Source organism: Salvelinus namaycush, chromosome 30 (assembly GCF_016432855.1).
Source record: "Salvelinus namaycush isolate Seneca chromosome 30, SaNama_1.0, whole genome shotgun sequence".
NCBI lineage: Eukaryota > Metazoa > Chordata > Actinopteri > Salmoniformes > Salmonidae > Salvelinus > Salvelinus namaycush.
In genome coordinates, this window is record NC_052336.1 from 14936784 (window position 1) to 14964085 (window position 27302).

Sequence of the window (27302 nt, forward strand, 5' to 3'; positions counted from 1 at the left end):
TGGTACCGCAGCAGTTGGGTGGCAGTGACGTCTGGGCGCCAGTTTTGAATTCAAGGTTTCGGGGGCGTGGTTCTGGGTGGACAGTTGTTTCCACACTACAAAAAAGTTGTATTTTTCCTAGACTTAAGTTTGCATTACCTTAAGAGGGCTATTTTACTATGAAAAGCTAAATATTTCAAGACTAAAGACTACCATGCAACCACAGCATAAATGCATGCTTGTAAGAATAGTTTGTGCAAGATGTAGCTTTTATTACATAGATGTTATTGTGGAGCTGGGAAGGATTGAAGCAGGCTATTATAGTGTATATCTGCTTGACTTGTACCGGCCCCTCGAACGTTCTACTGCTTGAGCTCCTAATCCTCTTATAAAATATTAGCTCTGCACCTAAAAATATACAGTACCGGTACCAAACATTTGTACCGACACCTATTTTAGTCCAAGTCAAGCACTGTGTATATCCCATATACCTCCTTCCAATTATCAATAATTTAATTAAAGGTGAAAATAATATTGTGGAAAATTGTATGGCCTCTTCATCATGACCCAGGAGAGGGCAGTACAGTTTAGAAAGATGTTGAAGTCTGGAAGTCATGGACATAAAAGTGCTGCTTTTTGAGTAGTGGATGCCAGCCCAGAACATTTGAGGGGTTTTGTTTAATTGTTATCATTCTCAAACATTGATTTTAAAGCACACTGAAAGTACACTCATAGAAATACCATCCAATGCAGTAGATTTACCAACAGATTTTTTATAATAAAGTTAAAAAAATTGAGAGGAGGCAACATATTTGCTCAACATTATTTATTTATATGAAACAGTAAATAATTGTATATTTTATTGTGCACAATCTGTAAGTCATCCTAAAAATAAACAATGTATCAAAACTGTATACTCCTTCATATTCTTCTCTGGTTCGTAATAAAAGTTCATTTTCTTCATGTATTTGTTAACTGACAATCCCCCTTTCTGTAATTTAAGGCACTTTCTGATTGAAGAGACTCCATTAGACTAAAGATGTCTATCTTCACTGTAAGGTGACTGTGTGCGTACGTGTGGCCTTTGGATGAGTGGACAACAATAGTCATTAATGTTTTCATTCACGAGTGGAGAGAGGGAAGCAAATATATTTCTGTTCATTTGCGCAATCTCCACCCACATGGCCGAAATCGCTTGTCTGATCTAGAAGAGGAGCGGGTCTCTTTGATCTGTTAGTGGTGAAATGGTAAGGATCTCTTAGGAGAGTGGTGGGATTAGGATGGCATCTGATAATGGTCTGAGGAAGTGGCATCTCCATTATGTTAAAGGACAGTGGTGGCCATACTGCTGGGGGTGGAGCGGGGTTCCTCATCACAGGATGCCTCATCACCTGCATGAAGCATAAATACAACTCACCAATGACAACTCCACAATCAATACAGTGCATTCAGAAAGTTTTCAGACACCTTGACTTTTTCCACATTTTGTTACATTACAGTCTTATTCTAAAATTGATGAAATATTTTTTCCACTCAATCTACACTATACCTCATAATGACAAAGCAAAAACAGGTTTTTAGAATTTTTTGCTAATTTATTAAAAATAAAAAAACAGAAATAACTTATTTACTTAAGTTCAGACCCTTTGCTACGAGACTCGAAATTAAGCTCAGGTGCATCCTGTTTCCATTGATCATCCTTGATGTTTCTACAACTTGATTGGAGTCCCCCTATGGTAAATTCAATTGATTGGACATGATTTGGAAAGGCACACACCGGTCTATATAAGGTCCCACAGTTGACAGTGCATGTCACAGCAAAACCCAAGCCAAGAGGTTGAAGGAATTGTCCGCAGCATTGAAGGTCCCCAAGAACACAGTGGCCTCCATCATTCTTAAATGGAAAAAGTTTGGAACCACCAAGACTCTTCCTAGAGCTGGCCAAACTGTGCAATCGGGGGGGGGTGGCTTTGGTCAGGGAGATGACCAAGAACCCAATGGTTACTTTGACAGAGCTCCAGAGTTCCTCTGTGGAGATGGGAGAAACTTCCAGAAGGACAACCATCTCTGCAGCACTCCACCAATCAGGCCTTATGGTAGAGTGGCCAGACGGAAGCCACTCTACAGTAAAAGGCACATGACAACCCGCTTGGAGTTTGCCAAAAGGCACCTAAAGGACACTGACCATGAGAAACAAGATTCTATGGTCTGATGAAACCAAGATTAGACTCTTCGGCCTGAATGCCAAGCGTCAAGTCTGTAGGAAACCTGGCACCATCCCTATGGTGAAGCATGGTGGTGGCAGCATCATGCTGTGGGGATGTTTTTCAGCAGCAGCAAATGGGAGACTAGTCAAGATCGAGGGAAAGATGAATTTAGCAAAGTACAGAGAGAGATCCTTGATGAAAACCTGCTCAGGACCTCAGACTGGGGCGAAGGTTCACCTTCCAAAAGAACAATGACCCTATGCACACAGCCAAGGCAACGCAGGAGTGGCTTCGGAAACAAGTCTCTGAATGTCCTTGAGTGGCCCAGCCAGAGCCTGGACTTGAACCAGATTGAACATCTCTGGTGAGAACTGAAAATAGCTGTACAGCGACGCTCCCCATCGAACCTGACAGAGCTTGAGAGGATCTGTAGAGAAAAATGGAAGAAACTCCTCAAATAGAGGTGTGCCAAGCTTGTTTTATTTTCCTTTTTATTTAACCAGGCAACCTTTATTTAACTTGTAGCGTCATACCCAAGAAGACTCGAGGCTGTAATCGCTGCCAAAGGTGCTTCAACAAAGTACTGAGTAAAGGGTCTGAATATTTATGTAAATATAATATGAGTTGTTTATTTTTAATAAATTTGTACCCCCCAAAAAATAGAATAAGGCTGTAACGTAACAACATGTGGAAAAAGTGAAAGGGTCTGAATACTTTCCGAATGCACTGTATATACAAATTACACACATCTCGATCAACACCACTCACACTTCAAATCACTCAAGTTAGCAGTTTCCCCTGTTTTGACCCTCCCCTCTCACCATGTTCCTGCCTGGCAGGGATGTCCTTCTCTGTAACCTGCTCCTCCTCCTTCTTGTCTTCCACTTTCTCCTTCTCCTTTTCTTCCTCCTGCTCGTCCCTTGTCTCACTGGAGGCCTGCAGCTGCTCGCTACTCTCCTCCTCCTACGTACATTTTACATGCAAACTTGTCTACAGTTTAGAACACTGAAATCTAAGGCACTATTTATACATGCATAAACCCATGATCATTACCTCAGAGCTGCAGTCTGCATCTAGAGGAGGACAGTCCTCATTCCGGAACCCTTCAGGGGCCTCGACAATGATTTCTATAACATCGTCCTCACACTCATCACTGCTGAGGAAAGCAAAAAGGAGAATATTACAGACCACAATCCGACACTTAATCTGACATACACACTCACACACAGACTCTGACTCACTCTGTGTAATACAAAATATTGAGCAAAGTTCTGTCTTATGAAATGGATATGAAGGATTTTGGCACATTCAAAGAAGTGTGAGAGTACAGCATTAGAAAACAGCACTATGCAACTTCACCCAGTATTATACAAAATAAATCCACCATCCAGACAACTAAATTCACGTGTTTCCGCTTTCCAAACACTAGATGGCAGGATGAGTTCAGTTAGAGCCTGATACATAAGAGAAGAGAATGCTGACCTATCAGCAGAGTCTCTTGTCTTGTCTTCCTTCTCTTGTCCCTTCTCCTTATCATCCCTCTCCTGTTCATCTTCTTCCTCTTGTTCTTTCTCCTCTTCTTCATCATCAAGGTCAGAGCAGTTGAGAAAGTCAAAGCTCTCCATGGCAGTCTCAACTTCCTGAGTGAAGCTGGAGGACCGACTGTGAGATCGACCCTATGGAGGAAAGAGACTTAGTACACACATCACACAATTACATGTCTACCCACACACCTGTCACATACACTCACAGTCACTGTCTCTTCTGGTAGTGTTAGCTCTTGTGGCTGGGTAGATTGGAGTCTGTGATTGTGTTCCGTGGAGGACTTTTCCTCCCTCAGTCCCTCTCCCAGTACACAGTCTGTGGGAAGAGGCTCTACTCCAGCCCTAGGCTTCTCAGCCTGTAGTGTTGAGGCCGGAGGAGCATCACCCTGATCCACTGGGGTTGAAACACATGTCTCTGGGCCCCCAGATTCAGGCAAGTCCAAGACTTCATGCATGTCTTGGTTAGAGCAGTGAGAAGCCATACAGGAGACTTCAAGGTCTAAGCGGGGTAGGGGCTCTGGCGTTTCAGAGGACTCAACTGATTGGTCAGACAACCTGTTCGTCGAAGCACAGTCTATGGCTCTCTCACTGATATGGCTGAGGGATCGAGAACACTTCAAATGGCCATTCAGCAGTATACACTTCACAGAGTCTGTTTCGCCAAATCCCTTGGTGGCGCCTGGCTCCCCTTCCTCATGATTGGACGAGAGGGATGGGGTAGAGACGCTTGATTGGCGGGGGTTGAAGGAGATCTGGACAGTGGGTGTGGTCTGCAGGCTGTGAGTGGCCATCATCCTGTGTGTGTGTCCCATGGCTGGGCTGGAAGAGTCGTCTGATGATTCAGAGGAGTTTGACCAGACTGTTCCATTCTCCAGCTCCCCTGGTCTCCTCAATAGAGACTACAGAGAATGATAAATGAGAGAGGGAAGGGGTGGGGGCAGAGGAAGAGAGAAAGATATCATCAATAATAGCCAAGTCCATCTGACAAAATATGGAAAACAAAAATATATTTATTTCCATCTGGAAAGGAGAATTGAAATTCCTATTTTGATGACCTGGTGTTGCTGTCATACACTTAACTTGGCTAAAACACCATTAATGACAGAACAATTATACCAGAACTGTACACTTTAAATACAAACATGATTTTCAATATATCTGAAGAATAAAATAATCAAATTCCGTAGATGACACTGCATTTCATTAAATTGCAATGATCAGACTACATGGACCAAGGCTCACTCACTGGCTAGTTCACATTTACCAAGTACAGAACACTGAAAATCCTGACTTGACTACAAACCACCACACACTAACCAGACCACCATATTTCAACTACAGACAACCACACTTCTTCAACTGTATGCAGCCACACACCAACTGTGAGTGGACGCGGCTGGGTGGAGAGAGCCTGTCCGCCAAGGTGTCACGGAACACTTCCAATGTTGACCAACGTTGGCCCAGTCTGGCCCTGCTCCGAGGAGAAATGCTCTTCAGCGCAGCGAGGAAGAGGGAGAAATTGGACTACTACTCAACCACTATTAAACAGCTAAGAGAACCACAGCTACATTCATACTCATTTCTGGTCCCACACATATCACTGGTACCCTCATTCACTCCACAACCAGATCTCCACTCTTCACACAACTCACTCCTATCCTCACACACTTCTCTCCTACATTTACATTGCTCACCAATACACTCACACGGTCCACAACCCGATCTTGTACGCTCACACACTCCTCTCCTACACAGCTCACTGATACACTCACACACCTCTACTACAATCACACACACACACACACACACACACCACTTCTACCCCTACAAACACAGCAGCCAGGGAGCAGCTGAAACAGAACAAACTAATAATAGCAAGTAGTAATCAATGGTTATAATAACAACTATAAAACAATACAATATTTAGGTTTTCCAGCCAATTATGAACTGCTGACTTAAGCATAGGTTAAAGCTGGGGAGAGAGGCAGGGAGGACAAGGTATGACTCACATAAAACACCTGCTCGCGCATGGAAGGTGTGTCTGGAGGGCTCTGATTGGACAAAAAGCGCTTGGAAACCGTACTGGAGGTCGAGGTCTGGTCATCTTTATCAAACGGACTGAGAGAGAGAGAAGGATAGTGTGTGAGAGAGCGAGAGAGAAAGTGAGAGAGGGCAATATAATTACATTAGAGATGTATATTATAGAAACAGCTGTATCGTGTGTTATTACTACTGACAAACGTATGAGTCAGTCGTAACACAAACAGTACTCTTTCTCTTCACAAATGGCCTGGTTTGGCAATCACCAATAGAATGGGGAGGTAGATGAAGGTGGAACAGGGGTTGAGGTGGAGGGAGGTGAGACGGGGATGAAGTGGTAAAGAGGGATGATTGAGGTGAGACTGACCTCCAGTTGACCTCTAGGTTCAGTTTTACTGTCCCCAAGTCGTTGATATCCACGGCAACCGTCTGAGGCAGCGGACAGAACAGGTCGAGTGTCTCACAGGACACGCTGCCAACCACCACGTGATTGGCCAAGCTCTTCAGCTCAGTCACCTTGGCAACCATAACGGACAAACAACCACAGTCAGTTGAATGGTGGCGGCAAGTGATGTTTTTTAGGACCATTGTTAAGTTTTGGGTATTTTTGCTGTTTGTGTACAATAATGTGATAATAACATGGCAATACAGTAATAACATATCGTTATTATAAACATGTTTATAATATCTATATGTTATTATAAACACAAACACGTTTATCCAGAGTTAATTACAGTAAATACTGATTTGATCATAAACACTATTATGCTCCATCCAAAGGGCTTTCTCACCTTGATTGACAGGAGCTCTGTGATGAGAGGCAGGAAGACATTGTCCTCACTGTCCCACACCTGTTTACTGCTGACCTCCACACGACCTTTCATCCGCCAGCGCTGACGCCCATAACGCATCAGGACCTAGGGGGGTCAAGGGTACCATCAGTGCCTCATGTGTGTGCGCATACTGTATGTGTGTATGTGTCAGTGTAGGTGAGTGTGTGTCCGTCAGTTATTTTCACCTCATATTGGTCTCCTGCACACAACCGTGCATAGCCAACCAGACCTGCAATACAGGAGACACACAGTTACAGCACATAACATATGCACACAGGGAGAACACTAGAATGAGAGAGAGAAAGAGAGCGAGGAGGTGGTAAGAACAGATGGGATTGAGGGCCAGAACAAATTGGTGGGAGAAGAGGGGATAAGTGGAGGGTGAGAAAATGACTCACCTTTCATCTTGATGTGAAACTCTCCCATCTGGTTCTCCAGTTCACTCTCCAGGGAACACATGTGCTGCAGAGAGAGAGAGAGACACAAGAGAGAGAGGCGAGAGAGAGAGAATGAGTCATTCATATCAATAATAATCTGTGATCTTTGTTGTCAGAGCAACATGACATTGCGGTCAAACTCTTATTTCTGATAAGTTACTTATTTCAAGACTTACTTTACCTTACTTTCCATTCTGTAAACGGCTGTTTTAAACGTTAAAAGGCTCTATGAAAGAGTGAATAGCCTTGTTCTCTAACATGTCTCCCCAGTGTACCCATAAGCCCCTGCCCCCTACCTCAGTGTACTCCCTGTAGCCCCTGTTGGCCTCATTCAGGCTCTCCCGTGCCTCCTTGCTCCCTGTGGCAGAGTTAAAGGCTGCCACCATCTTGCTGGCCCCATCCCGCAGCCGCCGCTGCATACAGTAAGCATCGTACAGCTCCTCTACCTGGAACGTTACAGCAACATTACAGCTGTGCAGAAACACTATGGTGATGCAGACCTGTAAAGCTCCTTAATCTGCTACCAAAAAGTATTAGAGATGGTTACACTATAACAAAACAGAGTTTACTCGTAGTTACAACATTATGACAACACTATGACAAATGTATGGCTAACAGGTATCTTACTGCACTGCAGATGCACACACACACTCAAAGTCATACCTTGCTGAGGTGGAACTCTAACCGACGCATAAATCTCTCTATGGCCTTCACTTGCTGATAAAGCACAAAGATCAAAGACAAGTTATTCAGTAATTAAATCACCCCAAAATGTACATATTCATTAGTTTATTAATAGAGTTGTGAATTAATAGAGTCATCTCCCCTGGTGTGATTGAAACCCACCTTATCCAACTCATACAGAGACCCCTGCAGAGAGAGGAAGGGAGGCATATAACAGTTAACATCATCTTGCACACAGTATTACTCTAACAGACTGTCCTGAGAAATTAAACGTCCCCTAAGTCGGATGTTGCGAGTGACATTGGCTAGTGTGGTGATGATGGGTTAGTACTGGTGTGATTAGTGGTGTGTGTTCTCACCAGACGGCCATTTCTCTTGCTCTCTCTGATCTGCTGCCCCAGGCTGTCCAGCTCCAGCTGGTGGACCTGCAGGAATGACCTGAGAACACAGCATTGTGATGTCATTTCCTGTTTCACTTTGAACCATTTCCTGTCTCGCTGTTGACCTGTCTGCTACAACAGCCAGGCCAGTCGTACGTGCGTGCGTGTGTACTCACTGTAGGCCTCTCCTCAGTGCAGAGTACACCTCGTCCAGCCGCTCAGGCTGAGGTATTTTAGGGGTTGGGTTCTTGGTAGAACCTGTAAACATCCTGGTTCTTTAGAGGGCAATGCTGTGAACTTAACACAGAGAGAGAAAGATACTTTGTAATAGACATAGTGGAGTACTGAAGATTAAGAGAGAGACAATAACACACACATGCAATGGTGTTTGCTCGTAGTGGCTTCGTACTCCACAGGGCGTGAAGAGGATAAGTGACTAGTACACACACAGGCAGCCAGACACACGACTGCCGATGAGTAGATTTGGCTCAATGAGGAAGATAAGGTCACAGTTCACAGACACTGCAGGATGGACTTGCTTTTGTCTGTGTGCCAGCCGTCAGTGTGTTACAGCATTCAGGTGTGGAGAGTCTGTCTATGTGTGCGTGTCTTACCTGTGGAGTTAAGGTGGACTGCCCCTACTGCATGCTGGGAGGACTTAGCACGGTGGGGTGGCTTCCACAGATCCTAGGACACGTCCTGTATGTAAAGGAACAGGAGGGAAGACATTACAGGTTGCACAAACACACTCTCTTTCTCCCATTACTCTCTACCATACTCCATGGCTTATTTTCAAAAGCATCCTTTCCTTCATTTTTTTATTTAACCTTTATTTAACCAGGTAAGCTAGTTGAGAACAAGTTATCATGACCGTTGATGAGAAAGGACTAGATAAGTGATATTGCAGAAGACAAAATGCGTATCGGGAAGGAGAGCCATTTAACAGACCATAGCCTAGCTCCCACTCACTTACTTCCCCTCCTTCCCTAAGAGCTTGTCTGCTGTGTCGTGTCCAATGCTATGTGGCTGCATTGTACATAGCTCAACAACCAACACTGACTCCAGCAAACACTCTGTGCTTGTGCTTCCTCTCTCCTTTCCTTTCCTGCCCCCCCCCCCCCCCCCCACCTCCTCCCCCTTTGCATCCAATCCTGAATACAGGAAGTCTGATGGCTGACTACACAGGAAATTCTACAGAGGAGCTTGGGCCAGGAATATAAAACCATCTGTGTGTGCAAGTGTACACATATGAGTAGGCGTGTGTGAAAGAGTGTAAAACTGCCACTCTTCCTCCTGCTTATATATTCAAGGCATTTGTTAGATTGCATGTGTGTCCACTGTGCCATATGCATTACACACACTACAAAATGTTCTGGTCGAAGTACTCTGGAAAAGAGAATCCAATAACAGTCTAAACAAGCAAGACACCAGCCACATGTAGTCACCATGAACAGAGCCTCTCCAAGAACAGAGTGTAATAAGCATTACAGCCACCCCACAGGGTAAGTGTCTTAGCTATGATAAGACAGTAACACAAAAGGATTAAAGGCTAAACTTGATCTTAATAGCGAAGGCCAAACCTAAATTAACACAAAGGTTCAGTAAATGAGCTGAGAACACTCAGAACACTCAAACCACTTACTACCAATTGCTATCCCAAACAGTGTTAGTTACCCTTACTCCACCCTGCATCTTTGTGGTTGGGTGTTTCTGTGAGAGAGTAAGTGGCTGTCAGAAAGAGAGAGGGAGAGAAGGACGGATGGACAGATAAACTAAAATTATCTTAATTTGAAGCCTATTTAATGTACAATAATATAATGTACACATGCAACCTCAACCATCACCATGGAACTGTCCAAGTGATTTCTGGTCTAAGATTGTGAAATCCTTAGACCATGATGAATTCCAAGCGTCCAGTTTAATCCTTAATCCAAGCCGGACGCTGAGAGGATTAGCTTGGGTTAGTCAAGGTCAGGTTTAGTTTTGGATAGAGGTGTGGTTTGGGTAACAAATCTAATAAATGAAGGCAGTCTTTATTACATTTTATGGATTCTTTTTTTTACCAGCCAACACATTCACTAACATAGACATACACAAAACACAGCACCCCCCCCCCACATACACCTCATCTCAGACATTTTCTTCCAAACACACACATCACGAAACTCAATCCCTGCCAGTGCCACCTCTTGATCCAGGTGTAGACTGCAGTAGATCTATATTTGTGATGTTTATGTTTTTCTGTGTGTGTACCCCTTTCTTCACCAGTGTTAGTGAGCAGCTGATTGGATCATTAGCTATTATTAATCCTCTACACAGGCGACTCGCACACAAAGGACAGATTGTAAGAATTACCCCACGAGGCTGAGTTTCCATAGAGCTGTTCCCACACACTCAGCAGGCCAGCGCATGAGCAGCAGGCCACTCTCTCACACACAAACACACGAAGCCATACTCTATGGACTTTATGCAAACCATCCAATATTTCTTGACCATCCTGCTGTAACCTACTGCAAGTCTTACTCCACTGTAACTTTGTAATATTTACAAGACACTGTTAGCCTTCTTGTGAACGATCTCCCTAAAAAGGGTTCGAATTACAGATTATAGTAATAATGTAGTCAGTGAAGAGATTAATTAAATGATACCATAAGGTCATCACTGTGAGACAGTGGCCTTGCACTGTTGTGTATGTGGAGCTCTGTCAAATCCATTCTCCACTGCACAAGCAGGGCCATGCTGTCTGTTTTGACAATGGTGGCAAAAGTTACATTCTGGGTAGTGGTGATGGGGACTGGTCCCCTGCATGAATAAACTCTTTAACACAGATTATAAAGGAAGCACCATGTGGAGAGATGTAGAGAAACCCATAGACAGATTGACAGACACCAGCGGTGTGAAAAAAAGCATTTGGAGTACTTTGGATTAGAGATTACGGGATTATCGTCAAAAACACAGACATACATGGACGACATAGGCCATGGCGAACCACTCCAAAACAGCGCATTTACGCAGCGTTTAGGATGCTCCACTGAGTTGGAACATGGCCTCAAAGTTTGCCACCCAGTAAACTCGAGATCCTGGACTCAGTGTTTGTGGATGAGCCAGTGTTTGTGGATGTTTTCAACTCTGTGTCACCAAAAAATAAAAGTAGGATGTATTGTCGGTCACGATATGGGTGATAACCACAGCATGACATCTCCGTCCATCCCGGCAAAATTTTCCAACCCTCGGTAGAATGGTTTTTTTGTTTTGAAAATGACATGCCTCTTTCAATTTGAACAAAACCAAGCCTAGTTAAAAACGTTTAGTAGCCTACCAGAACATCTAGTTATGAGCACTGGCTCACACTGTCACTTTGCCACATAGCGGAAGAGTGTGAGAAAGCCGAAAATAACACTGTAAACTGTAAATTACGCTATGGATGCAACCCCCACCCCATTAGAAAATGAAAGGGAAATTATTCTTACAAGTTGCTGTTGTTACGTACATGTCCATAGGACCCGATGTTTCAATCGCCGCTATTCCGACTGGAGCACGAGAGTCCGATGTTTCGATGTGAGGATAAAAAGTTAGGCCTATCCTATTTCAGCATGGGCGCTGTCCTGCTATTCTCTCGGACTCCCAACAAATTTTTCACTTTGTCACTGTCATTCTCTCCCATCTCCTCGTCCCCCTCCCCCTCCTCTCCTGGCGACGCCTCGGGGCTTACACCCCTCCCCTTGTAAGGGGTGTGGCGTTCGGGGTAAACGGAAAAAGCGCGTCTGTTACTATAAATTTCCCGTTATATCTCGGGAATAGGAAGGGGAGGTAAAAATAAGTTCTCCATAAACATCGACGTTTCAGGATTTGCTTGCAGTGTTCGTTCTGGAGCCATCAAGCGTCGCACATACCCATCTGCACTTAGGGCCAATAGAAACAGCTTCTAGGACATATTTATTTCCTTCTTTCTCACACACACAGAAACACAATGTTTAATAGAAGGTTGTATGGGCCATGTGTGAATTTGCTATAGCCTTAATGTGTGTCTGCGCATTAAGGCACTACCTCTTTTTCTTCAAGTGCAGCGAACATCTGAGTTGTGTAAGCGTTTTGTGCAGGGAGGAGTTGAGAGTTCAGCCAGTCTCTCTGAGCGTGGGTATAGTTCTTCCTATACTGAATTATTCAACAGGTCTGATTAATATACTCTTCCACAGCATAAACTAGGACGCCGAAGTGTGTTCTGTTTCCATGACAACACAGTATGTGGCCTCTTACGTGGTGCTAAATATAGAACTGTTTCTCAGATTTTTTCTTACACCAACATGGTGGTTCACATAGAGATCCTATTAAATTACTAGAAGGGCTATGTCATAGACCCTCAAATGTCCAGAAAGGTGTGAACATCACAGCTATATTGGTCATAGAGACATCCAAACCAGTCTAATTGGAATGAATGGCAGTAGAGGTATAATCAGGAATTTACTTATGCAGGAAAATAAAAGGCATGTACACAATTAACCTATATCAGCACAGAGACTGAAGAGGTAGCCTAACATCTTTATGGAACACCTAACATTTTAGATGTCATCCCTAAATGTTTATTTTCTCAGAAGAACTGTTATGGGAGGAGGATAGAATATATGCAGAGGGCTACAAAAGGAGTAAGATAACCACAGAACTTTGAAAATGAACAGGATTTCTCTCCTCCCCCCTTTCATGGGACTTAAAGGTTCTCTCCCTCTTATAATGAATCTGTTGCCTAACTTTCATAGCCAGCAGCCTCACAGGGAGTCCCCACCGTGGAAGTGTCCTGACCTAGAAACGGTTCCCTCAGGGAGGGACCCTCTGTTTAACAGAGGGGTCATAAGAGACGCACAAGTCTAGAGGTGACAAGAGCATGTTGACTAGTCTGTGTTGTATAGCTCAATCTAGCCTCCATACACAGTCTTCCACCATGTTGCTCACATCACAAACATCAAGTCCTGACAGATCTGAGAAGGGGGTCAACAAGAATCTAGGGATATGAGCAGCGAACTGGTTTGGAATTGGGCCATGATATCTACTCTTCCAGATCAGTGTACTGACCCCTGAGCACTCAGGGGTACACAAGAACAGAGTTTCACAATCAACACCAGAAACCCCAAAGAAATTAGCACATACAGATAAACAGTTGAATTAATAAAAGCTCTTTATTAACAAAGTATTATCCAGTGATGAAAATACAAAAAGTAAAATGCATATCATGTACATCTATAACTGGAACAGTGTACATTTTTGTACTTACAATCATTACCACCCTGAACAAAGGTTCTTTGTTATAAACTGTATTATTTCATAGGTTAAACATTAACTACCCACTCACTGCCACAGCGCCAACCACTGCTGACAATAACACAGTACAGCAGTGCTCACTAACCTGGCATAACCATGAGTTTGTGTGCACTGCACCTCCAGTGAACTTAATGAAATGCACCTTTACACGCTCCTCCTTGAGTGCAGTCCAACATAATAAAACTACAGCAGGACCCACACCACATAGTCATGAAGTCAGCATTTTAAAATCAGTTGACTTAAAATCCCATTAGTGAATTTTCATCCCAAAGTATCATCTTCCTCAGATCGCTTTCATCTGAAGAGAGATACAGATAAATAAACATTCAGACTGGTGTAGAGGTGTAAATTAGTTCAGTAGATAACCTGAACAGGTAGCGGTGTAAGGATGAGTGGTCTAACCAGTTGGAAAGTCAAACCTGCTGGGGGGGTTCCAGGTTTCTGTGGTCATCTGACTGTTTTCTCAACTGGAGCTTGGGGATAGTGTGGAGGTTGTGTGTGTGTGTGTGTTCTGACCTGTAGGTCAAGGGGTTGCTCCAGTGACCCTCCCAGCTTCTGCAGAGCTGCACTAAGGCCTGTCCTCAGAGTCCTGTAGTCTGGCTGGTCAGAGTACTGCAGAGCCATCACCTGAGACAGGTACACCTGCAGCGCACCTGATACATAGTACACACAGCCTTATATCCCACGCACACACAAAACATATTACGCTGCATACAAAAACGAATCACAAGAAAACTGGACTTACTCGAGACTTTCTTCTGTCCGAAGCAGTGACTCAGGAGACCTGGAACGTCCTCCATGTACCTGGATCATTACATTGAAGGGTCAGGTTTGGCCACTCACTCAAGGCTTTACCATTTTATAAATACAGAATAACATTATCATAATGGCTTTGTTGCCATAGTGAGGACCTGGCTCTCACCTCTCCTTCTCAGTGGCAACGCGGGCTGGAGTGTGTGTGAGGGAGGTCCAGGGCAGTGCCCCTGTGTACCAGCGCAGCATGCAGTAGCCCAAAGCCTGCAGGTCACTACGCCGAGACGGACCTAGAGGTACGATCACACACAAGTACTTATGGTTGGTTAGAGGCAACTTGTACCTCCTCCACAGTATCTGAAGGACTGCAGATGATTGACAGGCTGTAAGATGACTCACCTGCTCCCTTGTGAGACTCCAGGCTTATAAAATCTATGGCTCCTTCATGTGGTGTTCGGCTGCCATCCCGGTACTCCACATGCCGGCCACCAGGACAGTACCGGAAATACAGGACTATGAGCATAGTAGAGGGGTCTGGCAGCTACACAAAAGTACAAACACACAACTATACAAACACACTCTAACCTTTGTTTGTTGTGCTGGGCTGATGTAGATGTTTTCAGCATGAATGTCTGCGTGAACATACTCATTTTCATGGATGAACTCCAACACATCCAACTGGGAGAGGAGGGAGAAAGGGTCAAACAGGAAGCACATCAGATAGGGAATCCTATTTTGAAGTCCTATCAGGGCCTCTATATGAGCCTGAGAGAGCACTCACTACTCTGCAGGCCAGCTGAAGGACCACTTTCTCAGACAGGAGCCCCTCCCCCTCATCCATGAAAGACTGAAGAGTTTGGCCCATGCTGGAGAAAATCAAAAACCTGAAACAAAAACACAAATCAAATCTTATGTCACATGCGCCGAATACAACAGCCCAGTTAAGAAAAAAATTAAATAAGTGGTAAGTAAAAAATAGATAAGTAGAAAATAAAAGTAACAAATAATTAAACGGCAGCAGTAAAATAACAAGCGAGGCTATATACAGTGTGTACAGGCACAGAGTCAATGTGCGGGAGCACCGGTTAGTCGAGGTAATATGTACATGTAGGTAGAGTTAAAGTGACTATGCATAGATTATAAACAGAGAGTAGCAGCAGCGTAAAAGAGGGGTCTGGGTAGCTCTTTGATTAGCTATTCAGGAGTCTTATGGCTTGGGGGTAGAAGCTGTTAAGAAGCCTTTTGGACCTCGACTTGGCGCTCCGGTAGCGCTTGCTGTGCGGTAGCAGAGAGAACAGTCTGACTACACATTCAAAACACACATACAAAAGCAAAAACACACAAATCCCCCATATGTACAAGCAGGCAGCAAACACACATCTCAGTGTACACACACCTGTAGGAGTCTGCATGGAGACCAAATCCGACACAGGAAGTAATCCCAAGGAAGTCCATCTTGGCATGCTTTATCCACTTGTCCACTAGGGGGAGACAGCATCAAAGCAGAAAGGCTCATTAGTAACTAACAGAGCCTCCACAATGTGCTTCCACCACCAGTAGTCTAGTCAGTCATACACAAACCAAACAATTCCTCCTACTCTATACCTCAGCTTACACAATTTACATAGCCACCTATGGGTACTCATCTGAGTTGCCCATTCACACACCAGTTTGCAGCTTTGCATTAATATAAGGATGTTCCAGCCAAGTAGAGCCCAACAGGCAGTGGTATGAAGTACTTAAGTAAAAATACTTGAAAGTACTACTTAAGTAGTTTTTTGGGGTATCTGTACTTTACTATTTATATATATATATATTTTTATCCCATTTTCTCCCCAATTTTCGTGGTATCCAATCGCTAGTAATTACTATCTTGTCTCATCGCTACAACTCCCGTACGGGCTCGGGAGAGACGAAGGTCGAAAGCCATGCGTCCTCCGAAGCACAACCCAACCAAGCCGCACTGCTTCTTAACACAGCGCGCCTCCAACCCGGAAGCCAGCCGCACCAATGTGTCGGAGGAAACACCGTGTACCTGGCCCCCTTGGTTAGCGCGCACTGCGCCCGGCCCGCCACAGGAGTCGCTGGAGCGCGATGAGACAAGGATATCCCTACCGGCCAAACCCTCCCTAACCCGGACGACGCTATGCCAATTGTGCGTCGCCCCACGGACCTCCCGGTCGCGGCCGGCTGCGACAGAGCCTGGGTTCATACTGGTTCATACTTTAACTTTTGACAGTTAAGTATATTTTAGCAAATACATTTACTTTTGATACTTCAGTATACTTAAAACCAAATACTTTTAGACTTCTACTGGGTGACTTTCACTTGAGCCATTTTCAATGAAGGTATTTTTACTTTTACTCAAGTATGACAATTGGGTACTTTTTCCACCAATGCCTATGGGGTAAACATCAGTGATCTGTAAGCCCTCTGTGACCTGCTTATGAAAGGATTTTGTAACAATCTTTAGAGCGTCTGTCAAATGTGTAACTGTACGGCCAGACCTACTTAAATGCATAAATAGCTAAGGTAAGAGGACGGGTAGTCAGGGGTCCGTTTAGAGCTGTAGTCAAGCTGAGGGCTGGCCAGGTATACGAAGGCAGATCTTGACACTCACCAGATGAGGGCTTGGCAGCTCTCTGCAGGAAATTTTGCTCATTAAACATCTTCCCGTCCTTAGCCCCCTGAGAAGAACATACATCACTATTCACCACATAACACACAAAGCAGCACTGTAGCCAACATAATCATTCTATATTAGAGAACACAGTCTGCAGTTACACTCACTAGTTTGAGGATGTGCTTGTAGTCACTGGAATTGGCACCTTGCCCATTCTGCTGGACTGGGGAGAGATTGAAGACAAGAAAAAACAATAAGTGTCTGATTAAATCACCCTAGTCCATGTTAGACACCATCCTGTGTGAAAGTATTCTTCAATCCCGGTCCTAGGGGTCCCACAGGGTGTTGCAGATTTTTGTTCCAGCCCAGTACTAACACACCCGAATTAGTGAATAGTCAACTAATCATCAATACGTGTTAGTGCTAGCATGGAACAAGAGCCTGTATACCTTGAGGGTACCCTGGACCAGAATTGAAGAAGAGTGCAGCGTGACCTCTCACCTCCATAGAACATCTCTGCATCGCTCTGACTCAACAGTTTCACCAGCCTCCATTTCCTGCCAGTTGTGTCACAAAGCTCCTCCCCTTCCAGCAGTGGCTCCACAGCACACGCTCGCTTGGCCTTCTTTGCCTTCCCCTTGACTACACACACACACACACACACAGGAACATGCATATATACACGCACACATACAGTTGAAGTCGGAAGTTTACATACACCTTAGCCAACCAAATACATTTAAACTCAGGTCAGTTAGGATCACCACTTTATTTTAAGAATGTGAAATGTCAGAATAATAGTAGAGAGAATGATTTATTTCAGCTTTTATTTCTTTCATCACATTCCCAGAGGGTCAGAAGTTTACATACACTCAATTAGTATTTGGTAGCGTTGCCTTTAAATTGTTTAACTTGGGTCAAACATTTCAGGAAGCCTTCCACAAGCTTCCCACAATAAGTTGGGTGAATTTTGGCCCATTCCTCCTGACAGAGCTGGTGTAACTGAGTCAGGTTTGGAGGCCTCCCTGCTCGCACACACTTTTTCAGTTCTGCCCACAAATTTTTTATGGGACTGAGGTCAGGGCTTTGTGATGACCACTCCAATACCTTGACTTTGTTGTCCTTAAGCCATTTTGCCACAACTTCGGAAGTATTCTTGGGGTCATTGTCCATTTGGAAGACCCATTTGGACCAAGCTTTAACTTCCTGACTGATGTCTTGAGATGTTGCTTCAAAATATCCACATAATTTCCCTACCTCATGATGCCATCTGTTTTGTGACGTATGTTTTGTGACGTATCCCTTCTGCAGCAAAGCACCCCCACAACATGATGCTGCCACCCCCGTGCTTCACGGTTGGGATGTTGTTCTTCAGCTTGCAAGCTTCCCCCTTTTTCCTCCAAACACAATGATGGTCATTATGGCCAAACAGTTCTATTTTTGTTTAATCAAACCAGAGGACATTTCTCCAAGAAGTACGATCTTTGTCCCCATGTGCAGTTTCAAACCATAGTCTGGCTTTTTTAAATGGCGGTTTTGGAGCAGTGGCTTCTTCCTTGCTGAGTGGCCTTTCAGGTTATGTCGATATAGGACTCGTTTTACTGTGGATATTGATACGTTTGTACCCGTTTCCTCCAGCATCTTCACAAGGTCCTTTGCTGTTGTTCTGGGATTGATTTGCACTTTTCACATCAAAGTAGGTTCATCTCTAGGAGACAGAACGCATCTCCTTCCTGAGCGGTATGACGGCTGCGTGGTCCCATGGTGTTTATACTTGCGTACTATTGTTTGTACAGATGAAGGTGGTACCTTCAGGTGTTTGGAAATTGCTCCCAAGGATGAACCAGACTTGTGGAGGTCTACAATATATTTTCTGAGGTCTTGGCTGATTTCTTTTGATTTTCCCATGATGTCAAGCAAAGAAACACTGAGTTTGATGGTAGGCCTTAGAATACAACCACAGGTACTCCTCCAATTGACTCAAATGATGTCAATCAGAAGCTTCTAAAGCCATGACATCATTTTCTGGAATTTTCCAAGCTGTTTAAAGGCACAGTCAACTTAGTGTATGTAAACTTCTGACCCACTGGAATTGTGATACAGTGAATTATAAGTGAAATAATCTGTCTGTAAACAGTTGTTGGAAAAATTACTTGTGTCATGCACAAAGTAGATGTCCTAACCGACTTACCAAAACTATAGTTTGTTAACAAGACATTTGTTTGAAAAACTAGTTTTAATGACTCCAACCTAAGTGTATGTAAACTGTTAGTTGTAAGTGGCTGTAGTTTAGACTCACCTGTGGAGGGGGACCTGGGGAGAGGTGAAAAGCCAGGTGAGGAGGCAAGCTCCACAGACTGTTCCTCTGTTATTTGTTCCACTTTGGGGTGACAGCACGTCGTTTCCGTGGAGACAAAACAGATTTGTGGCTTTGATCTGCCAATAGGGAGGACACACGTTTTCCATTTGCAAAAAAAAAAGCATCAATGTGACAATTACATTTCCAAAGCCCGTCAATGGCTACGATCATTACCTTTCCTTCATTACCACTGATGATAATCATACTGCCCCTGTCCCCTTACCTGCAGTATGTTTTGGGGAGGCAGTGACAGGGGGACTGGTTATACTACTAGGAGTTTCCTCGCTCCAGGCCACGGGGACAGAGTTACGGGTCCTACGGAGTGGGGGACGGGTTGACACAGGGCTGGGGGTGGCACAGACGAGGCCTGTAAACAAACGAGAGATGTGACAAGTCCATATTTTAATCTCCAGGAAGAGAACCGCCCTCCCTGCCCATTACCTTCTGTGTCCCAGCCAGTCAGCTGTGATGTGCTTGGAATAGGACTGCTTGCATTAGCAGTCATAATTACACCATCAGTGACATGAAGCTGAGAGACTCCAGAGGAAGCAACTTCCACAGGTCCAGAGGGGTTCACAACACACTGCAGCTTGTCCCCACAGGACGGGCAGAACCGGAAGCCAGGTTGTAGTTTGGTGCCACACTGGGGGCAGAAGTGGAAAAGCATCCTGGAAACACAGAATGAGTTTTAGAGAGACAAGATCATGCTGTTTAACACAAACGGAGCCAGAAACTTTAGCTACACAAGGTTTTGCCCATGATTGATGACTGTGAGCTTTTGAACATTTAAGGGCAATGTAGCTAATAACATTCTTTTGTTTACATTTTGGCTTAACTCTCAAAGCTATGATCATAACGTTGATAATTAAGTTAGTTAACTAACATTCCAGAACGATGTCTAGTCAGATGTTTAAAATCAGGAACCTAGCTAATGTAGTTCTTTCCTGACTTTATTTGGTCAGATCTTGCCTAAAAACAAGGTGACATTCTTTACCATACAAATATAGATAGAAAACCAAGCTAAAAGCTAACGTTGAACCTAGCTAAAGGCTCACGCTAGCTATCTCAAAGGTGTTATTAGCAAAACAAGTTTAGACAGCTGCCCTCTGTCTCCTATCGCTAGCTAGCGAAATAAATTGGTCTAGCTTCAGCTTGTCCTGCTCTGGTACCTTGTTCTTTGCAATCACAGGGACCTACATCTGTTCAAAGGGCCCTTAATCTGTCAATAAAGATACATCCAAGGGGCTTCTTATTTCTTGCACATTGCAGAGACTCACCTGTGGAGAGGGACCTGGGGAGAGGTGAAAAGCCAGGTGAGGAGTCAAGCGCCACAGACTGTTCCTCTTTTGTTTGTTCCACTTTTGGGGTGACAGCACGTCGTTTCCGTGGAGACTAAACAGATTTGTGGCTTTGATCTGCCGATAGGGAGATCCACGGAGAAGATATATATATATACCAAAAAAAACGAATTTAATGTGTGAGCCAGTAGACAAAATAACAAGTCAAAGTGGTGGCGACCGGAAGCAGGGGTGTAATCAATAGCAAAACAGTTGCGTTTTGCAACGAAACCGAGAGTTTATTAGACAAATTCATGAAAGTCCCTCCCCGTTTTGTTTGCGTCCAGAAACGGTCATGCATGTACATGTATTTACCTGGAGTGCCTGAGGGTGACGCTGTTAGTAATTACTACATGTGATTATCTGTACTTGCAGTTGACCCATGACATCAGATAAACGTTGTTCTTTTATACGCCTCAGTGTGCTAATATATTACATGTTCTCAGAATTTAATACAAAGGAAAGCTCAACATTACGAAACAAGGAACAAATGACACCAACTCCTCTGAACCTAGAGGAAAATCTAGCCGAAAATGTAACCTTTATCATAGCTAGTGGCATCTCAGAGAAATCTGAAAAAGTCTAATGTGCCACATTCCTGCATGTAGCCGGAATACTTTTGATTCTGACAATGTCATTTGACGATAACTTGGATGTGTTAAAGTAGCTTTTCCGAACGTACTGTGAGCCAAATCGGACGTACCTGAGGCATATTGTCCGTGAGAGACTTAAACCCTGAAAGTGAGTGGCGATTCCATGCAATAAAGTCCAACTGCAATGTAGTGACGTATTCTGGCCACCAGATGGAGCCAAAAGACAAACTCCCAATGTCAATACAAAAACGGTGTTTGAACTGGAATTTCAAGTGACATAACATGCACCGGCAATACTTGGAAGATCAGCTTGTCTGCAAATGGCCTTAATAAAGAGAATATTCAAGCTTGAACAAAGGAGAGACTGACATTTTGAGTTAATATGAAGATTTATTCACAGGACTTGGATGTGTTGCAGGAGTTCATCACATACAAATAGACCCAAAAGTAACACCAGTGGTTCACTCACCCAGAAAAGTAGCAAAGATAAAAACTTGAAAAGGAACTGAACCTACTTGGAAAACATGGATGTCGTCAGTCAAACTGAGCCTACTGAATGGGTAAACAGCTAGGTGACAATCGTGATACCAAACAAAATATGGGTATGCATGGACCCACAGGATCTAAACAAAGCCATCAAGAGAGATCATCCTTTACGTACAATTGAAGAGGTAGTTGCTTAAATGACTAACGCCAAGGTATTTTCAGTAGTTAATGCAAACCAAGGATTCTGGCAAAACCAACTGGATGAAGAGAGCTCCCGACTCCGCACGTTCAATAAGCTGTTTGGGACGTATGCATTCATTCAAGAGACTGCCGTTTGTAATCGTGTCTGCCCCAGAGGTGTTCCAGAGGTGCCTCGTACAATCAATCAAATTTATTTATAAAGCCCTTCTTACATCAGCTGATGTCACAAAGTGCTGTACAGAAAGGCAGCCTAAAACCCCAAACAGCAAGCAATGCAGGTGTAGAAGCACAGTGGCTAGGAAAAACTCCCTAGAAAGAAACCTAGAGAGGAACCAGGCTATGAGGGTACAGCATTTGGAAGGTCTGGAAGGTGTCGTAAACATCATGGATGACATTCTTGTCTGGGGTGATGACACAGAGCAGCACGACCGGAGACTGAGACAGCTACTAGACAGACTGAGAAGCATCAACTTGAAACTGAATAAGGACAAGTGAAAAATCAGAATGACAGAAATTCACTACATTACACGTGTTAAGCAAAGAAGGCCTGAAACCAGACTCCGAAAAAGGTCAGAGCAATACAAGAAATGCCAGAGTCAGAGGATAAAGCAGCGCTTCAGAGGTTCATGGGAATGATGCAGTATCTTGCAAAGTTTATCCCAAATCTCTCAGAATGTGCAGTCTGCAACACACACAAAAACAAGAGTTTTAATAACATTTATTTTTATTTTTTACATTTAACCTTTATTTAACTAGGCAAGTCAGTTAACACAAATTCTTATTAACATTGACGGCCTACCCTGGCCAAACCCGGACGACGCTGGGCCAACTGTGCGCCGCCCTATGGGACTCCCATCTACGTCCGGATGTGATACAGCTTGGATGCGAACCAGGGACTGTAGTGATGCCTCTTGCACAGAGATGCAGTGCCTTAGACCGCTGCGCCACTCGGGAGGAGAGACTTGAGAACCACTGACTTAAGTCAACTGTTCTTAATAGACAGAAGGCCATAAGTGAGTCTCAAGACACGGTCACTGGTCATAGTCATATACTGTAAAGTGGCATAACACAACAGATTAGATAAACTGGAATGACCCTCACTCATGTTTGCACAAAAAGAGCTGTGAGGAAACCACGCCTCAAAATATTTGAATGAGCCGCCGTCCCTACATTCTAATTATCACTAAAAGACCAAAACACCCTTTTGTGAACTGAAAGAACCATTGAAAGGCTGAAACGGTTCTTTGAGTTATGGTTCAACATAGAACTATCACCCTTCCCAAATAACCCTTGAGGAACCCTCTTTTCTTAGTGTACAAGTTAATCTGCAGGCTACCTGGAGAAACACAATTATTGACAAATGTGTTGGCTATGGGCGGTGCCATGTCGGGTGTAAAAAAAAACATATATACACTGCTCAAAAAAATAAAGGGAACACTAAAATAACACATCCTAGATCTGAATGAAATATTCTTATTAAATACTTTTTTCTTTACATAGTTGAATGTGCTGACAACAAAATCACACAAATTATCAATGGAAATCAAATTTATCAACCCATGGAGGTCTGGATTTGGAGTCACTATCAAAATTAAAGTGGAAAACCACACTACAGGCTGATCCAACTTTGATGTAATGTCCTTAAAACAAGTCAAAATGAGGCTCAGTAGTGTGTGTGGCCTCCACGTGCCTGTATGACCTCCCTACAACGCCTGGGCATGCTCCTGATGAGGTGGCGGATGGTCTCCTGAGGGATCTCCTCCCAGACCTGGACTAAAGCATCCGCCAACTCCTGGACAGTCTGTGGTGCAACGTGGCGTTGGTGGATGGAGCGAGACATGATGTCCCAGATGTGATCAATTGGATTCAGGTCTGGGGAACGGGCGGGCCAGTCCATAGCATCAATGCCTTCCTCTTGCAGGAACTGCTGACACACTCCAGCCACATGAGGTCTAGCATTGTCTTGCATTAGGAGGAACCCAGGGCCAACCGCACCAGCATATGGTCTCACAAGGGGTCTGAGGATCTCATCTCGGTACCTAATGGCAGTCAGGCTACCTCTGGCGAGCACATGGAGGGCTGTGCGGCCCCCCAAAGAAATGCCACCCCACACCATGACTTGACCCACTGCCAAACCGGTCATGCTGGAGGATGTTGCAGGCAGCAGAACGTTCTCCACGGCGTCTGTCACATGTGCTCAGTGTGAACCTGCTTTCATCTGTGAAGAGCACAGGGCGCCAGTGGCGAATTTGCCAATCTTGGTGTTCTCTGGCAAATGCCAAACGTCCTGCACGGTGTTGGGCTGTAAGTACAACCCCCACCTGTGGATGTCGGGCCCTCATACCACCCTCATGGAGTCTGTTTCTGACAGACTCAGAAGCAGACACATGCACATTTGTGGCCTGCTGGAGGTCATTTGGCAGGTCTCTGGCAGTGCTCCTCCTGCTCCTCCTTGCACAAAGGCGGAGGTAGCGGTCCTGCTGCTGGGTTGTTGCCCTCCTACGGCCTCCTCCACATCTCCTGATGTACTGGCCTGTCTCCTGGTAGCGCCTCCATGCTCTGGACACTACGCTGACAGACACAGCAAACCTTCTTGCCACAGCTCGCATTGATGTGCCATCCTGGATGAGCTGCACTACCTGAGCCACCTGTGTGGGTTGTAGACTCCGTCTTATGCTACCACTAGAGTGAAAGCACCGCCAGCATTCAAAAGTGACCAAAACATCAGCCAGGAAGCATAGGAACTGAGAAGTGGTCTGTGGTCACCACCTGCAGAACCACTCCTTTATTGGGGGTGTCTTGCTAATTGCCTATAATTTCCACCTGTTGTCTATTCCATTTGCACAACAGCATGTGAAATTTATTGTCAATCGGTGTTGCTTCCTAAGTGGACAGTTTGATTTCACAGAAGTGTGATTGACTTTGAGTTACATTGTGTTGTTTAAGTGTTCCCTTTATTTTTTTGAGCAGTGTATATATACACGTACACATATATATACACACATACACGTACACATACAGTGGGGAGAACAAGTATTTGATACACTGCCGATTTTGCAGGTTTTCCTACTTACAAAGCATGTAGAGGTCTGGATTTTTTTTATCATAGGTACACTTCAACTGTGAGAGACGGAATCAAAAAAAAAATCCAGAAAATCACATTGTATGATTTTTAAGTAATTAATTTGCATTTTATTGCATGACATAAGTATTTGATCACCTACCAACCAGTAAGAATTCCGGCTCTCACAGACCTGTTTTTCTTTAAGAAGCCCTCCTGTTCTCCACTCATTACCTGTATTAACTGCACCTGTTTGAACTCGTTACCTGTATAAAAGACACCTGTCCACACACTCAATCAAACAGACTCCAACCTCTCCACAATGGCCAAGACCAGAGAGCTGTGTAAGGACATCAGGGATAAAATCAGCAGTGTATCAAATACTTGTTCTCCCCACTGTATATACATAAACACATACATATATACACACATAAACACACATATACATAAATACACACACACACACATACAGTATATCACAAAAGTGAGTACACTTTTGTCTAAACCGCTGGCAATGTCTAAACCGCTGGCAACAAAAGTGACTACACCCCTAAGTGAAAATGTCCAAATTGGGCCCAATTAGCCATTTTCCCTCCCCGGTGTCATGTAACTCGTTAGTGTTACAAGGTCGCAGGTGTGTTAAATTTGGTGTCATCGCTCTCACACTCCCTCATACTGACTGGTCACTGGTAGTTCAACATGGCACCTCATGGCAAAGAACTCTGCGGATCTGAAAAAAATAATTGTTGCTCTACATAAATACCAGCAACAGTGTGTGAAAACCTTGTGAAGACTTACAGAAAACGTTTGACCTCTGTCATTGCCAACAAAGGGTATATAACAAAGTATTGAGAGAAACTTTTGTTATTGACCAAATACTTATTTTCCACCATAATTTGCAAATAAATTCATTAAAAATCCTACAATGTGATTTTCTGGATTTTTTCTCCTCATTTTGTCTGTCATAGTTGAAGTGTACCTATGATGAAAATTACAGGCCTTTCTCATCTTTTTAAGTGGGAGAACTTGCACAATTGGTGGCTGACTAAATACTTTTTTGCCCCACTGTACATACACACATACACATACATATACACACACACACACACACACACATATATACACACACATATACACATACAAATACATATATATACATAAATACATACACACCAATATATACACATACACACACACGCATATACACATATATACACACACAAATATATATATACACACACACATATCCATACACATACACACATACAACTGCGACTTTCCAGGTAGGTGGGTCTAGCATTCACACACACTTTGGTTTGGTGTGTAGATTTAATGGTATAAAATGTAGGACGATTACAGGCATGTATAAAGTTTTGCGAAGGTAAATGCAGTTGATACTGTTAAATGTTCATATCTGATCCTATCCCAACACACTAGGGGAACTTTATGAAGCAACCATGCTGTTTAGAAGCCTAGGTCCGTTACATATCATAGCATCTATACTATTTTTCAATTTTCTTTTGAGAAAAGCGGTTATTGCACTACCACGACAAAAGCCACTACTAATTCCCCTACCTCCATAGCAACTACCCCTAAAACTACTGCTCCTACTCTTTCTTAAACTATTGAAACACCTGTACCCTTGACCTCACCCAGCTCTACTACACCTTCTCCAATCCCTTCTACCAACACCTTTACAACTCCTTAACACTACCTCTCCTGATCAGGGAGTCAGTCTTGCTGTGGAGATTCATCTGACAGACTACACTGGGATAAAAGTCTATGTATCTGCAACCAAGGGGAGTATAATCAGGTCTTCCCTACATTCTTTGGGGGAAAAAAGTGCGATCTACAACGTAAAAGCGTTCTTCGGCTGTCCCCATAGGCAGGGCTGGATTAAGAAATCATAGACCCCGGCGCTTTATTTTTTATTTAATAGAGCCACCACACTTCCCGGCACACCATTTTCTGTAAACAAACCGTGCACCAAGATGCAATCCAATGCATGGTAAATTTACTGTTGAAACAGACGCCTCACAAGCCCCTTTATAATAAAGCCATAATAACATGTAGCATAGGCTACAGTTGAGTAGGGGCATTTTAGGATTTCCACACCTTTGTTAGCAGCAGCTTTTTTGCCTAACCATCACTTAATCAGTTGCCAGCCCAAGCTTCAAAAGACTCCTCTCAGGAAGCCACAGAAAGGGAGAGAGAGAGTCCGAAGAACCTTACTTTATTTCATAATATAACAATCTTTTAATCCTGCTTCCACACAATGACTAACGGCAGTAAGGTCAAGACCCTGGTGAGGACGACGAGCACACAGATGAGCTTCCCTGGGACGGTTTCTGACAGTTTGTGCAGAAATTGTTCGGTTGTGCAAACCCACAGATATCAGCTGTCCCGTGGCTGGTCTTAGAAGATCAGCCACGGGAGCTGTGACCACTTCTCCTTTTTTGCCCTCATGGTGAG

At 43.9% G+C, this 27302-nt stretch overlaps 1 protein-coding gene and 1 pseudogene across 3 annotated transcripts; both read right to left on the reverse strand.

Moving 5' to 3' along the window:
- Nucleotides 1-796: 796 nt before the first annotated feature.
- Nucleotides 797-11786, reverse strand: LOC120025387 (rho family-interacting cell polarization regulator 1-like). Of its 3 annotated transcripts, none has more exons than XM_038969938.1 (17): nt 11595-11786; nt 8719-8803; nt 8281-8401; nt 8084-8162; nt 7887-7910; nt 7704-7757; nt 7337-7486; nt 7002-7065; nt 6789-6832; nt 6562-6687; nt 6138-6286; nt 5740-5848; nt 3937-4629; nt 3669-3862; nt 3240-3342; nt 3008-3149; nt 797-1370 (listed from the first exon to the last, which is right to left on the reverse strand). In XM_038969938.1, the coding sequence occupies exons 3-17, from the start codon at nt 8370-8372 to the stop codon at nt 1303-1305; spliced, it is 2091 nt and encodes a 696-aa protein (XP_038825866.1). In that variant the 5' UTR covers nt 8373-8401; nt 8719-8803; nt 11595-11786; the 3' UTR covers nt 797-1302. The 3 variants fall into 3 exon arrangements, with proteins under 3 accessions (XP_038825866.1, XP_038825867.1, XP_038825865.1); XM_038969939.1 differs by having other exon boundaries at nt 3240-3339; nt 11575-11786; XM_038969937.1 differs by having other exon boundaries at nt 11575-11786.
- A 1470-nt stretch (nt 11787-13256) lies between these two features.
- Nucleotides 13257-20765, reverse strand: LOC120024971 (annotated as a pseudogene).
- Between the last annotated feature and the right edge of the window lie 6537 nt (nt 20766-27302).

Coding starts and splice junctions, on each gene's coding strand:
- LOC120025387 (XM_038969938.1), bottom strand. CDS start 8,372: ATGTTTACAGGTTCTACCAAGAACCCAACCCCTAAAATACCTCAGCCT. Junction 6,287..6,561: donor CAGAGCTCCTGTCAATCAAG/GTGAGAAAGCCC, acceptor ATGGTTGCCAAG/GTGACTGAGCTGAAGAGCTT. Junction 3,863..3,936: donor TACCAGAAGAGACAGTGACT/GTGAGTGTATGT, acceptor TTTCCTCCATAG/GGTCGATCTCACAGTCGGTC.